At 31.6% G+C, this 16571-nt stretch overlaps 1 protein-coding gene across 6 annotated transcripts in view; it reads right to left on the reverse strand.

The window, feature by feature from the left end:
- The window catches only part of LOC139525491 (deoxynucleoside triphosphate triphosphohydrolase SAMHD1-like), a 43475-nt gene that overhangs the window by 7009 nt on the left and 19895 nt on the right, over nucleotides 1-16571 (reverse strand). For all 6 annotated transcript variants that reach the window (XM_071320868.1, XM_071320866.1, XM_071320867.1 and 3 more), the window contains 9 exons: nucleotides 16328-16488; nucleotides 12645-12835; nucleotides 11858-11940; nucleotides 8295-8492; nucleotides 7670-7711; nucleotides 7051-7230; nucleotides 5766-5857; nucleotides 5012-5068; nucleotides 3698-3887 (listed from right to left, as the gene is read on the reverse strand). In XM_071320868.1, coding sequence (XP_071176969.1) covers nucleotides 3698-3887; nucleotides 5012-5068; nucleotides 5766-5857; nucleotides 7051-7230; nucleotides 7670-7711; nucleotides 8295-8492; nucleotides 11858-11940; nucleotides 12645-12835; nucleotides 16328-16488 — 1194 coding nt within the window. The remainder of the gene's footprint in view (nucleotides 1-3697; nucleotides 3888-5011; nucleotides 5069-5765; nucleotides 5858-7050; nucleotides 7231-7669; nucleotides 7712-8294; nucleotides 8493-11857; nucleotides 11941-12644; nucleotides 12836-16327; nucleotides 16489-16571) is intronic.

The raw sequence follows: 16571 nt of genomic DNA on the forward strand, positions 1-16571 counted from the left end.
TTTAAGAATTATTTGAATTTTTCAAGTTATACCATAATTTCATTTTACTTGACTAAATCATGATATATTCTAATGTGACCATTACAGTTACAAAACGGGATTTTTTCCGTAGTGAATATCAATTGATTATATTTCGCCTATTATTATTTAAGATGTTGAATTATTTTTATAGCCTTTATATATTTTCTGACTTGTTTAGAAATGCCGCCTATTTTTCATAAATTAGATTGACACTAAATGGCATTCACAATCCTATTCCAGATTTTCATTTGACCACAATGCTTGACCACCGACAATTATTTTTTCGCGAACATTTTTCTTGATATGCCGAATGACATTTAATCAAATGCTAATAAGTAAACAATACAAACTACAGCAAATATTTTCTTTGCTTTCGTAATTTCGCTTTAAGGGCGGAAAGTAGGGGTATTCGAAATGTACAAAACAGTATTTCAAATGTATCTAGAAGAAGGGACGCTCGTTTCAATTGCTGATAAATGTTTACCGCTTAAGAATAGAGACAAAACAATTATGTGAGGAACACCTCATTCTAATTCACGAGATTTACAGGAGCGCATAGAAAAATGCTGTGACAATTGTTAACGCAGACACATATAAAGTATTTCAACAGTTCTCTCAAGTAATCTATGGAATGCAATTTTAATTTAAAACATTTCTAACAAGTCTTCGAAAGTTTACGGTATACTCCTGGACTTTTTAACTCTACAAGCGCAACTAACAAATATCACATGAATGGTGTAATATTAAATTGTTGAACAGATTTAGGAAAAGCTTTGTATTCCTTCTTATGACATTATTGGTTGTTATTAGAAAATACCAATGATAAAATGTGATTCACAAGCATTTATGTATAGAACAAAGAAAAAAATGTATTATGAGTTGTTGTTGTTGTCGTCGTCGTTAACTTTTTACATTTTGAACTTCTTCTAGAGAACCACTGAATGGAATGAAACCAAACATGGCATGATTGTTCCTTATGAGGTGCTGACCAAGTGTTGTTACTTTGTAGCCGATCCATCATCCAAGATGGCCACCAGCGGTGGACTTATTTTAACATAGGACCTACGGGAAATGCATACAAATGACTTCTTTTAGAGAACCACTAAATGGAATGAAACCAAACATAGCATGGATGTTCCTTATGAGGTGCTGACCAAGTGTTGTTACTTTGTAGCCGATCCATCATTCAAGATGACCGCCAGCGGGGGACTTAGTCTAACATAGGACCCTATGTGAAATGCATACAAATGTTTTCTTTTAGGGAACCACTAAATGGAATGAAACCAAAACATGGCATGAATGTTCCTTATGAGGTGCTGACCAAGTGTTATTACTTTGTAGCCGATCCATCATCCAAGATGGCCGCCTGTAGGGGACTTAGTTTAACATAGGACCCTATGGGAAATATATACAAATGTCTTCTTTTAGAGAACCACTGAATGGAATGAAACCAAACATGCCATGAATGTTCCTTATGAGGTGCTGACCAAGTGTTGTTACTTTGTAGCCGATCCAACATTCAAGATGGCCGCCAGCAGGGGGACTTAGTTTAACATAGGACCCATGGGAAATGCATACAAATGACATCTTTTAGAAAACCACTGAATGGAATAAAACAAAACATAGCATGAATGTTTCTTATGAGGTGTTGACCAAGTGTTTTGTTACTTTGTAGCCAATTCATCATCCAAGATGGCCGCCAGCGTTGAACTTATTTTAACATAGGATCCTACGGGAAATGCATACAAATGTCTTCTTTTAGTGAACCACTAAATGGAATGAAACCAAACATAGCATGAATGTTCCTAATGAGATACTGACCAAGTGTTGTTACTTTGTCGCCATTCCAACGTCCAAGATGGCCGCCAATGGGGGACTTAGTTTAACATAGGACCCTATGGAAAATACATACAAGTCTTTTTCTTATAGAGAACCACTGAATGGAATGAAACCAAACATAGCATAAATGTTCCTTAAGAGATGGTGACCAAGTGTTGTTACTTTGTAGCCCATCCATCATCCAAGATGGCCGCCAGTGGTGGACTTAGTTTAACATAGGACACTAAGGGAAATACATACAAATGTCTTCTTTTAGTAAACCACTGAATTGAATGAAACCTAACATAGCTTGAATGTTCCTAATGAGATGCTGACCAAGTGTTGTTACTTTGTTGTCATTGCAACATCCAAGATGGCCGCCATTGGGGAGACTTAGTTTAACATAGGACTCTATGGGAAACGCATACAAAAGTCTTCTTCCAAAGAACCACTGAATTGAATGAAATCAAACATAGCATGAATGTTCTTTTCCTTATGAGGTGCTTGCCAAGTGTTGTTACTTTTAGCCAAATTTTATATTTTTTTATATGATTTCAAAAACCCAAGTAAATCAGGTGAGCGATACAGGCTCTCGAGAGCCTCTAGTTTTTATTGAAATGACATTATATACCTCCATAAGTCTTGAAATCTCCCGGCGGATTACATATTTGTTTGATTCTAAACTCCAACCGTTGATAAAAATCGACCGAAAAACAAACGATTAAAAAAAGTTTAAAGGGACAATAGCTACGAGATATATAAAATATCTAAAATATGATTTTAATAAGCTAAGAAACATTGATGATGAATTATTCACTTGTAAGTGAATAATTCACCCCATTGAATCCGTTTTCATGTGACCTTCAATTTAGCTAGAGATTGATAACGCATGCATTGTGCATGTGAAAGGGTAACAAAGGTAAATCATTTGCTTGACTGATTAGATCCAACAAAAAAATCAGTCTTAGACCGGTAAAAACGATGATAAAGATATATTTGTAATCTATAACAGGAAATTAATAAGTCCAATTGCACGAGTTGATTAATCTATTTATATCTACATTTATGTTTACATCACATATATAGTCATCAGAAGTAAACTCGATAGTTGATTAGATGGCTTTTAGACTAAAATACCGACGAAACAAAGCTACAAATTATCGTGCCCATGCCCTGTAAATTGTTTATTTTAGACTTTTGATAGTTTGAAATTTTTTGAAAAACTAAGGATTTTCTTATCCAAGGAATTGATTACCTTAGCCGTATTTGGCACATCTTTTTGGAATTTTGGGTCCTCAATGCTCTTCAACTTTGTACTTGTTTGGCTTTACAACTATTTTGATCTGAGCGTCACTGGTGAGTCTTATGTAGACGAAACGCGCGTCTGGCGTATTAAATTATAATCCTGGTACCTTTGATAACTATCGAACAAATGTTTTGCATGGTTATAAATCAAATATAAGAATTTTAGTTAAATCGGTGAACATGAATTCGACAGCTAGTGCCCGTTTAATCGAACTGTTCTCAATCATTATATATTCCTCGTCGTAATGGAAAGGTAATACATATTTGCTATCTAAACTTTCTCTACTTTATGAAAACTAAAAAAAGGGAAATACATACGACACGTGTTTCAAGACCTTCATCGTGTACGGTCCTTATTCAAATTGAAATCTATACCAAGTGATAAGTGCATGCAAGTAACTCATTCTTTTATTTCGAGTGTGAAAAGTACACAAAACAGCAGATTTTGGATTTCAACTCCAAGATGCAATTGTGCTGTCATTAATTAATAACATGCAATACATAATTTGTTATAAAAATGTTACAGATTCTTTAAAGTTATAGATGGACTTACTTGTTTTGGTGCTGTACTACCGACACATTTATAAAGCTGCCGTTTATAAATCCTTTTTATCAGAGTTTTTGCCTCTGTCAACTTTTCATTGGTACTCATCAGGATAACATCAACGATACTGTCAGTTAATTTCTCATATGCAGACATATCTTGATAAGCCTCACTCATTTTTACCGTTTTACCACTTAAACTAAATATTGAATATTCAAATTAGTTGCTTGGATATTCGGAATTAGAAATTTCATTCAACATGTTCAACTGACAATTGATTTCAAGATCAAACATTAAATGTGACCAAATCTCCAACTGTCATTTTTTATTGCTCTTTAAACCTGTAAATCTAGCTAAAAATTCCAAATTTGAAACATTTTTCAAAATTTTGCATATAGTGTTTCAAGTAGATGTTATTACAACTAAATAGGAGACTATCTTCAGACAGACCTTATAATCAAACTTCATTCAAAACTTGAAACTGATATGGGAATAGTAAACCTTCTACAAGTCAGGATACGGTATTACAAGCTGTTCTCGTCAGAACTTTGTTTAAACAATTTTTCGAAAAAAACGTTCACACTTAAAATTGAAAAAGAAACCCACACTGAAATAATAAACTTTAAAAAGACAATTTTTTTTTTTTAGAAAAAACGCACTGTGATTACGAAAAAATGAGACACGCACACTGAAAATTGAAAAATAACACACTGAGATTTCAAGAAAGACACACCTAGATGAAATTACACGCTGGGAATTTTTAATTGTAAAATGAGATTTATGTGCGCTTTTTTATGCGCACATAAATAATCATCATTTACTAACCTGAATCTATTACAGACTTTGAAAAAACCAGCAGAACTCATTAACGCTTCAATTTGGTTTAAAATGTTATATTAAAAAAATGAAATATGACGTATTTTAAAAAGATTTAAGTCATTAATTGAAAACAACGAATATCCACCTTCTTTCATCAGAAAGTTTAGTCAAATGGTGAAAACTTTATTGAAGTTATACGAAGACATTGTAACAATCTACACAAAGACAAACAATGCAGTGAAATGTTTACCCTATAAATATAAACGTAACAAATATGTAAAAGATTACCTTAAGAAATTTGGGTATCAAAAAACGATGTAAAATCTTGAAATTTATTACGAATGTTGGTTGTAGGTACCGCAATTCATTATAATGACATGAGTTCCGGAGACAAGAATATTAATCTGTTGAATTTTTTTCATCTCATGGATATTCATCATTGATGTGCATATTAATCTCAATGTGTGATTATGAATTTTGCCTTTAATTACATAGTATACCTACCTTTTATCAGTTGGTATGGGTAGATGGTCGTTAGCTAAAACAAGAGCATCAGTTAACCTGTAAAACAACGTTCACGATTGATATAGTTAAATAGCCATTTCTTTTTATATCAATTAATGGTAAGATCAAACTTGATAACTAAGATAAGGGTCAGATCAATTTTTGGATATACGGTCATTTAAATGTAACCAAATTTGTGATTACAAACAAAAACACGGTGTTCAACTGATTAAGGGAATGTCTATAGAAGTATACAATTTCACAAATCTTACAATGATTTTTATTTAAACATAGTTTGGGTTTTGATACACTTACTAAATAAATTCAATGCAATATGCTACTCCTTTCTTATAAGAGAAAAATGTTCCTCAAAAATATTTGATATTTAAACCATAACTAAGTTTCTACCTTAATTTTGTTTTCCCATTGAACAATATAACTTGTCATTGTTTTAGATATCATATCTATATTGAAATATTCTAAGTTAACGTTCTGAGTACACACTTGTGGTAAAATAAGAATATATCGAAAGACAGCTAATGGGTACATAACCCTTATAATTGTTCTGTTCATATCGGTAAGTAGGAATTACTCCATAATTTTACTGATTTGAAGCCTTTTCGGACACAAAACTTCATAGTTGCGTTAACTTGACAAAAAGAGTGCGCAACATATACATATCTTATGGGTATAAAACGAAATTAATAAATGATTTTAGAAGATATATAATACTTTAATGCCTTTTCTTACTTACATTAATTCTATAGCCTTATTTACTCTATGGTAGTAAGCACTTCTGAATAGACCAATTCTGGTTTGAAACAGTTCATACAAATTGTACTCCTCCTGTAGAGAAATAAGTTATAATCTAAACATGCTTTACATTCGTACAACAACAATTTAGCAAGAAGTGATGAACCATTAGTACTTATTGCAATATCGACTGTCGGCTGATTAAAAATGTCGATAAAAAAATCAAGCATTTTGTAATTTTATTTTCGATGTTATTATCATTGAAATCAGTTATATACTTCACAAAGTAGTGTTTTACATGAGCTACAACAAGGAATTTGAATGTAAATTTTTGTGTACGAATATGATTCAGAATGCATATAACAATATCTAAAAGACTAAAAAGCATCTTGCAAAATTTTTGATATATACTGTGGATTCATTAATATTCGTTGGATACCAATTTTCGTGGATTTCGTGGGTACAAGAGAACCACGAATTTAAATGTTCAACGAATTACAAATATTCTAAAGGAATGTATGCAGTCTTTGTCAAAACCACGAAATTAAATATCCACGAATATACAGGTTTTCCTCAAACCACGAAAATTGATACCCACGAAAATAAATGAATCCACAGTAATGCAAAATAACAAATATTTTGATTTGCTGGTATATTTCTATCCTATTATAACGGATGTGTTACATTTACTTTTGTTTGCCCTATTTTCCAGTAAATATTCGCTTTCATAGTCGTCAGTAGATTTGCAATTGTACAATGTCCTTATCAAAAAGGTAAAAGGCTACTTTATAAGTGATACTACAGCGTCTATTTGACTAGGTACATGTATCATATCTAAGATTTTTTTTGTTATGTTTTACCACGCTGAACTCTGCATAGCTTTTACAAAAAACATGATATATTATATTAGATATAAGTAAAGGGCGAGGGTAGAAATCTCACTAAACATGTTTAGCCTCACCTCATCTGTGGACTTCGGCTGTATTCTGCTCTATGGTCGGTTTAATGTCTCTTTGACACATTTCCTATTTTTTTTCAAATTTTATATAAATAACCAACACTTTTTATAAAATATACTTAACGATCAAACGTGATATGCAAAAGTAATTGACACACCAACGTAACACATTTCGCCCTACTAGTATTAAAAATATCTTAAACTGTTGTGTTCGCTGCAATGTGTATTGGTCTTTCGATTAGCAAATACATCAGACGTAAGTGATAAATATATATATATAGGGTATGTTTTTATATTGTATGTTTTAAAAAATTATGTGCATATTTACTTTGTCTCGAACAGCAATGGTAGATTCGTCAGGATTGTCACTTCTTTCTAAAAACATCACCCGGCATTGACTAATGAAACGAAGATGGTCAAAATTACTTTTCATGCCAAGTCCATGACAATCTCTAGCGAAATAGTCCATTTTATCAACATCTATCTCGTTTCGCTTATTAGCTACAATCTACAAAAACAGAACCAAAAGCTATATCAGAACATATAATACGTTGCCCGGACATTTTGATTAAATATGAAAGGAATGAGAAGCGACAGGTACTAAAGGAAAATTCAAACTTAAAGAAAAGTCCAATACAGTTGATTAATTGATTGTTGGTGTTTTTATGCCACTTTTAAGAGCCACATTTAGGCTATTTCGTGGCGGTCAGTTTTGAGTGAAGGAGGAAGACTGAGTCTCCGGAGAGAAAAGTATACAGAACAATAAAAGTCATTAAGTTTCAAAGAAAATAAAATGTCAATAGGTTTCAATTAGAACACTGATTCTTTTAAATCTACAAAAAAGGCATGTGTGTCCATGGATTCATTTTTCTTTTCTTTTGATAATGATGAAATTCACAGTTTCGTCAACTTCTGAAATGAAAACAGAAAAGCACTAGCAAACTTACTTCGTACATATATGATCTAGCATTTTTCTTTTTTGGAGATGACTGAAACATAAAGAGGGGAAACATAATGAGTCAGTACATGGATAATGGTTTTCGAATAGAAATAAAGTGTTTTTTATCTAATTATAACTATCAAGCTTTAAATTACAATGATAAAATAGATTAAATAATTGCTAAAGACGTTTCATCTTAAGCTTTATGAAGACCTTTTATGAGTATTGTTAAGATGATGTCGATGTCGTTTCATCAAAAGCATTTCGGTATGCGAAGAAAAGATATAGAGATATTCTATTTAATTTCCATCAAAAACCACACGGTCAATATAATAAAAAGAATAACTTAATTTAAACATATTTTATTTCCTTAAATTTGCAAAAGGGATGAGACAAAAGTTTATAAAATTTATATAGTCTTCTCCCAAAAGAATAACTAATATTAGAATTATAATATCAAAAAACACTCAACTGGTAACAGAACAATATTGATTATTAGTTCATGCGCTGCGAGCATTTGTAAATTATAATAAATTGTTTGCCATTCGTAAAAAAAGTTTTTTAAATATTTATTTATTCTTCGAATTGTTTTATATATATATATATATATATATATATATATATATTCTTACCGGTTTGCCCTTGATGAGGTCTTTAATGAAGTTCTTATACCATTCGAAATCGCAAATTATTGTCTTTTCAATTATTGTCTCTTCAATTATTGTCTTTTCAATTATTGTCTTTTCAATTATTGTCTTTTCAAACTCATGTCTTACATCAGGATTGTTTTCGAACAAGTAATCTAGCATATCTCCAGACACATCTTCATGCTAAAAAGGAAATATATATTTCTTTATTAAAAAATTATTAGGCTAGTATTACAAATGTAACAAAATATTTTTATGATCTGCAGACCTTAGGTTACTCAAAACAACTGTCAATTATGTTCACTTCATTTTAGTGTACATGCATTAAGCGGTATAAACAACCGTTTGTTAAGTTTTAGATATTTGGTAATTTTAACCAAAAAATAGCATATGCATCTAATGATGTGGATAAATATTGCTGCGAAAGCAAGCCTTCCATTAACATTCTGGTAATCAATTTCTGTACACCATTATCTGAGCATATCTTACATTTCATGCTTGTATATGCATCTTTTGTATTAATTTAGTTTCTCCTTAAAAAAAAAACCATTTAAGAAATGAGGATCGAAACAGCTTTTCTCTCTGAAATATCGTAATAAAATTGTTGTTTTGCTATGTGATTCAATGTGAAAAATATCATCTTCTTTTTTTATAAGTGTAACACTTCACGTGTTTATTTGAGTAAACAGCAATCCGTGTAGGACATTCCGAACAATTGCTTGATTTCCATGTTTGTTTCGTTATCAAAAATGAGAGGGATTAAACAAAGGATAGAGCTACAAAAAAACACCATTTTTTTACGGCCAAAGTTTATGTTCACAGTTGCAAAATAGATATTTATACAGTATATAAAATACCTTAAAATTTAGTTATCTGGACAAACAGAAATTAGTTAATGTTCAAATATCGTCAACAATACTAATTTAAATAACACAAAAACTTGGGGAATTCAATGAACTCCGAAGGGAGCGAGTCCAGATACATTGAAAAAGTAAGTGTCGTCTTGTAAGACAAACAATAGAATTTTACATGCAGTGAAAATGTCGGGAATTGACCACAATTTGTAAAATTAAAGCCCAGACTACTATACAAGAACCTAAGGATCAACGAAAAAGAAAACATGACGTTTTTGAGTTGAAAAAACCTATACATCGTATTGGTCAATCAATTTGGATTGTGACAGTAAAACTATTGTTGTGACAATTATAGTTGTTCATAACTCTATTGAAGCACTGTTTTTTGAGTCAGCAAATGATGTCAGTATATCGTTGGAATATTCCCGAGGGTTACGTAAGGACGGATACAGTAAAACAACATATGATGAAGTATTGATGAGGAATGGGAAGATAAAAAATTGAAAAGTTGAAATCATCTCGTTTTGCATAAATCAAAGTTTGAACACGTCCATGTTTGTCATTTACGAGGAAGAGATCACAATCTACTTTTGATAGTATCCTTTATCCCAAGTTCACTGGGATATATGAGAAGTAAGCACTTGAAATGTTATTGAGTGAGATACAATTAATACTATATCTTAAGTATATTTGAATGAGGGACTACTTCTCCAGATACGTGTTTTCATCTTTTAGAAAGTTCTAGATGAATTCTGTATCAAACGAAAGGAAAAACAAGTCGATTAGTAGTTGTACCAAAATAGTATCCATCGCAATACTGACCGTTTAGTAAAAAGCAATCGACAAAACTTGCACTCTGGTGAAAATGTTTGTATCAATTTTGAAATTGAACAAATTGTTTCGATTCAGAACAAAAATTTACGACAAACGAGATAGTTTCAGCTTCTCATTGTAAACTTTCGGGTTCTATATTTATCTCAGGGTCAATACAGTATTATAAAACTGGCATTTCCTTACATTATTTCCAAACTAGAAGGTTGCTGCTTACAAGGAAACTATTAAATCTAGAGTTCCAAGTGATGAAGTTGAAATCATCCCTTCGAAAATTGCATTGACTGTTCACGAGTTTGTTAATCGTTATGAATTATATATTACCCAAATGAATAGGGATATGCATTATGTAGTTTGTTTTCGACTTCTGAGATTGAATATCCTTTTGGTAACGTTCGCCTTTCCTTAATATAATTTTTTTAAATTTATTTTGATGACGGTTTTATCAATTTTAATGGATTAGCTATACAACTTGATCCGTACATAAATGTAAACGTACAATGCGGGACAAAGGTTGGCTGCTACATGTTATTCAATTTGTCTTTCTTCGACCTTTATATTTTGATTGACCTCCCCTCTCCCAACATCTCATCCAATTGTTGATTATCGCTTTCTAAATGTACGGATTATTTGGAAAAGTTCTAGTTTATATGTTTTCTTGGTAAAAGGCGCCGTGAATGGCAAATAAAATTCTCGATATTTGTACGACCGCATCAGTGTTTGTGTAGGTTTGTGGGGGATCGTTTATGGGCAGATGACAGTTTCTGGTTGGTTTTTTTTTGTTATAAATTGGCTCCTGCTATTATAAGCAAAATGAACACCATACGTCCCGAGGGTCACGAATGAAGGCTTGTAAAAGAACAAATATTAAAATAGACAAGTAAGAGCAAACAAATATCCATAAGACGTAAACGGTTCTATTCAGATCTCTTCTTAAGCCTGGTATCATGACGATTTTATAAGTTCAGTTTTATTTCACTGCATATAGTTTTAAAATATAAATGATCGTTTTATCTGCATAAAAGAGATTGTGTTGGTTCAGTTAATGAAATTGTGACTATTTTTCACTTTTACATGTTGACGTCATTATTTTCGTTATAATAAATGAGCATATTTTGTAACCCGGATTTGTTTTTCTCAATCGATTTATGACTTTTGAACACCGTTTTACTACTGTTGCCTTTATTTGAACCATTTTCTGCTTAGGACTGAACTTAAGTCCACTTAATATTGGTTCACATAAGGATCAGGTGATTGAGATATGTGGTAAAAGATATTAAAATTGTAACTTTTGTTTATTCTTCAGTTTTCTATGTTATGTCATGTTTGAGTTTGACTGTCCCTCTGGTATCTTTTGTCCCTCTTTTAATTATATACAGAATAAAATGATTTATTTCATTGATTAAAACAAACATTATTCAGAGTTGTTGAGGAAATATATCTTATAATTATAATTTTATAAAGGGATATTATAGAAAAATACACATGGATAATATTTATTTTATATTTTCGTAAAAAAGCTTTTATATGGCTCAGATAGCATAGTCTTTCATAATTCGGCCATTCATATGAGTTTTCTTTCTATTCATATAATACTATTTCTCTCTTTAAAGTCCTTACACTATTTTTAACAAACATCTATAGCGTGAAAACAAACTGGATAACATTATCTTTAACATATTGTCATATTATATAGTATACTGCAAACTCTATTTTGGCATTTATGTAACCCCCTAACCAAAAAAAAAACAACCCCAAACAACCAAAAAAGGCAAAACAAATATAATATTACACCTTTTTTCAAATACGTAATCAGTGATATTGAAGATTTTCTTAACTGCTTATGAGATAGCAAGTACGTACCTCCCATTCTTTTGTAGTTTTGTGTTTCTTATGAATCGCTTTATTAAACAACCGATCGAACAAATGGGAAAATGGTCCATGGCCTTGAAGAAAAGAAAAACAAACAATGTAAGAGAGAGAGAGAGAGAGAGAGAGAGAGAGTATGTAATCGTATAATATTAATACTTATATAACAAGATGATTTTGTGTTCGTTCTACGTCTTCTTATACGACGAAATAGTTTCAGCGAGGACTCTTTTGAAAATACACGAACAATAGAAATATAGTAAGACAGTAACACATGAGTTCATAAATCAGGTTGTTTAAAGAACTTTTACAATTTCTTTTGAGAACACCCAAGAGGTTTAATAAAAAAAACACCAATCTTCGGATACTTGTAATTCGAATAAGTGACTGAAACTCCATGTTTAATTGTATAACACAATAATCGTTATCAATTGGGAAAGTTGTGTTTGATTTCCGTAATAAACTATGGTACGTCCTGTTAGAAAACGAGAGTAATTTATTCAAAAAAAGATAATTTCGCCAGCTTATTTATGCAATTTAATACTGCAGGAAAAATATATCCAGTTGATAAATACTTTTAAAAAGAAGATGATCCGAAACTGTTTTCGAGTCATCGTTTACTCCAAATACTAGTAGTTTACTTCAATCTTCTGGTTAATGTTTAGTTTTTATAGTATGTATGAACTTGTGCACGTCATTTCTTCTTTCTAAACGTTGTGATAGCTATCTTCCGACTTATTATTTGATTCATAAGAAGAACTTGCTTAGCTTATGTCCATACCTATGTCATGGCATAAGCCTGCAATCTCTATACAAAGTATGTCATTGTCCGTCATTGTAGCTTCTTCAAATTTTTTAAGATACTTTTCTTTCATATCGTTCGACAACTTCTTGTCTTTCTTCAAATCCATTTTGTCTTCTTCAAGTCGTGCCCGCAACTGATGGGCTAATTTGCTTGCTAAGAAGCATGTCCTGTATATTGAAGAAAAAAAAACCATTCATCAAACTACAATTTATTAAAATGAAAAACAACGTTATTGTCAAGTAATAAAATAATTGTTTAAGATATCAAATATGTATCGCAAAAGAATTACAAAATGTGAAATGTTTACACATGGAAATAAACTCATCATAGATACAAGAATTAAATTTTGTATTTACGTCAGACGCGCGTTTCGTCTACAAAAGACTCATCAGTGACGCTCGAATCCCAAAAATTTAAAAATGCCAAATAGAGTTCGAAGTTGAAGAACATTCAGGACCAAAATTCCTAAAACTTTTGCCAAATACAGCTAAGGTGATCTATTCTTGAGATTGAAAAACCTGTTATGTATGTTATTTAAAGTCTAAAATCACCAGGTTTAATCCATCTTTTTCTTTAGGAAACAAATGCTTGTATCATATCCGGAAATTTCTTTCGTTCTGATGGTGGATATTGTCGACTGTTTGGTTTTGTCAGAATTTACAGATAGTCCCTTTTTAAGAACAAAAAGTAAAATGTCAAAAATACCGAACTCCGAGGAAACGGGAAGTCCTTAAGCCTATAGCAAAATCAATTGCTCATACACATCAAACGAATGTGTAACAACTATCATGTTCCTGACATGGTACAAATTTAAATGATTTTACAAGCAAGAAATCGTTGTTTTATTTCTTGATTGCTGCAGCCAATTTAACCGGGTAATTAGATAATCATATTAGTTCGTACACGTATTTTACATTCTTTATTTCAGACTACTGAATAACTATACAAAACAATTATGGCAAAGAAAGAAACTAAAATATACACAACGACAATCCTTTTTCGAAATATCACGGATTTTCGACTCCAGCCTAACTAGCCAACTACCTTACTAGCTGTATAAAGATTATCATTTGAATTTGCATGTACTCCAGACTTTTTGCATCTTTAAACTTTTTTTTTATTTTCGAGCGTCCCTGATAAACGCGCTTCTTGTGTGCATTTTGACAACTAACGGCTCTTCAATAACATATACAAATATACTATACAGAACAAAAAACAAACACATGAAAAACAGATAAAATATATTCAAAACACATGCACACACGATATTGATAGAGCTTTTTCGTTTTGTAAAAGAATTGAAACAGGCATCAATCATTGTTCGATGAATATAAAAAGTAAAATCACAAAAATACTGAACTTAGAGGAAAATCAATTCGGAAAGTCCATAATCACATGGCAAAATCAGATAACAAAACGCGTAAAAAAATGGACAAGAACTGTCACATTCCTGACTTGGTACAGGCATTTTCAAATGTAGAAAATGATGGATTTAACCTTGTTTTATAGCGCTTACCCTCTCACTTTGATGACAGTCTCATCAAATTCCGTTATATTTACATTGATGCGTTAACTAAACTGACACAATAAATAAAATAGTCAAAATATGGGTACATCAGTCATCGTCGTATAACAATTTTCAAAGGAACTAGAACACACCCGTGATATCACGGGTCCGTGACTGAATTAAAGTATATAACTATGCGCAAGCCTTATTTTAGTTTTAGTATTGTCATCTGATAAAGTCATGTCGATTATAAGATACACAGTTTTTCTCTGCTTTCAAGTCTTTCTGTTTGAACCCGTTGAACTGAAACTTATCAGTTATTGGTAATATTAATTATTTGGAAAACAAAAGGTCCTGGAATGGAGTATTCTTTAATCAACAGCATTGTCCTATATAAGTTATAAATAAAGTTGAATTCTTTGCTCTGCTGTTTTACGTCATGCCCACTAACAAATTGAAAACTGTACCTATACGCCTTATTTTTAGTCCAGATTTTTAGTATTCGTATTGTTATCTTAGAAAGTGTTACTGATTAAAATACTATAATAGGTAACAATTTGACAATTTAGAAGTGTCAACCCTGTGGTTATGACCCGTGTATATAGCATATTAGTCCTGAATACAACGTTTGGTGGTGCGCCTGTCAGATGCGGAACGTACAGATAAGGTAATAGGTAACAGGTGAATATACTATTGGTATCGGTAGCGGACTCGACCCGGAACTTCTTAATTATTGGCAATATTAATTACGTGGAAAACAAAAGGGCCTGGAGTGGTGTAATTTTTAATCTACACCTTTGTACTATATTAGTTATATATAAAGTTGAATTCTGTGATTCGTCGTTTTTACGTGATGACGGCTGACAAATTATAAGATACACAGTTTTTCTCTGCTTTCAAGTCTTTCTGTTTGAACCCGTTGAACTGGAACTTATCAGTTATTGGTAATGTTAATTATTTGGAAAACAAAAGGTTCTGGAATGGAGTATTTTTTAATCAACAGCATTGTTCTATATAAGTTATAAATACAGTTGAATTCTTTGCTTTGCTGTTTTACGTCATGCCCACTAACAAATTGAAAACTGTACCTATACGCCTTATTTTTAGTCCAGATTTTTAGTATTCGTATTGTTATCTTAGAAAGTCTTACTGATTAAATACTACAATAGGTAACAATTTGACAATTTAGTAGTGTCAACCCTGTGGTTATGACCCGTGTATATAGCATATTAGTCCTGAATACAACGTTTGGTGGTGCGCCTGTCAGATGCGAAACGTACAGATAAGGTAATAGGTAACAGGTGAATATACTATTGGTATCGGTAGCGGACTCGACCCGGAACTTCTTAATTATTGTCAATATTAATTACGTGGAAAACAAAAGGGCCTGGAGTGGTGTAATTTTTAATCTACACCTTTGTACTATATTAGTTATATATAAAGTTGAATTCTGTGATTCGTTGTTTTTACGTGATGACGGCTGATAAATTTGACCTCGTAATTTTAGTATTATAGATAATTTAACAGAACACAAAAAAACCTAGCTACAAACACATTCATTGATTTGTGTGTCTGACGTCAGAAAATTTTGTACGTCACATAGATTTGTCTTTCAATGTGCATACAAACAATTTTAAAATTTACATAGGCAATGTTAGCATATAGGGTTAAAAAATCAAAAGTATGTAAGAATAAATTTCAGAAATAGACCGAGATAGAAAATAGTCCAAAAGTTATATGTAGAATTTATAAGAATCCACAAATAGTTAATTCCACTACGCGATTGAATGATTTTGACGTTTATGGTTCAACGTATTTTGTAATTCATAATAGAAATATATCATAATGACATAAAATAGAACAATATCATACTGACGGGATCTTTTAAAGTACAGAGTCACGTTATAAGAACCAAAGAAATACACAAAGTCGCATATACAAAACACGCCACCAAAAAATGAAAGACAATGCAAACACATTGACGAGATGAATAAGTACCGAGCCACGTCAAACGGATATCACATAAAACCATTCAACAGTAAAAGTAATATTTATAATAGAACAAAGACAAATGAAAGAACTATAAAACACGTTGTTAAGATGATAAACAACATCATGTTGTTAAAAATGTGTATAAATAAAATGTACTCACCCAATACTGTGCTCAAATCGGTTATGCGATGCGGATGGATATACAAAATAGCACCCACCAAGCTGTTTGATATTGCGAAGTCGTTGGAACTGTGGTGTGTCAATTATTTTAATCAACAACGGATGAAGAGTAATTGTACCATGTATCGAATCATTGAATATCTGTAGAATACACAATAACAAAATAGTAAAATGACAAAAATATCGAACTCCGAGGAAAATTTCAAAAGGAAAGTCCACTAATC

This window comes from Mytilus edulis, chromosome 5 (genome assembly GCF_963676685.1).
Source record: "Mytilus edulis chromosome 5, xbMytEdul2.2, whole genome shotgun sequence".
Classification (NCBI taxonomy): Eukaryota; Metazoa; Mollusca; class Bivalvia; order Mytilida; family Mytilidae; genus Mytilus; species Mytilus edulis.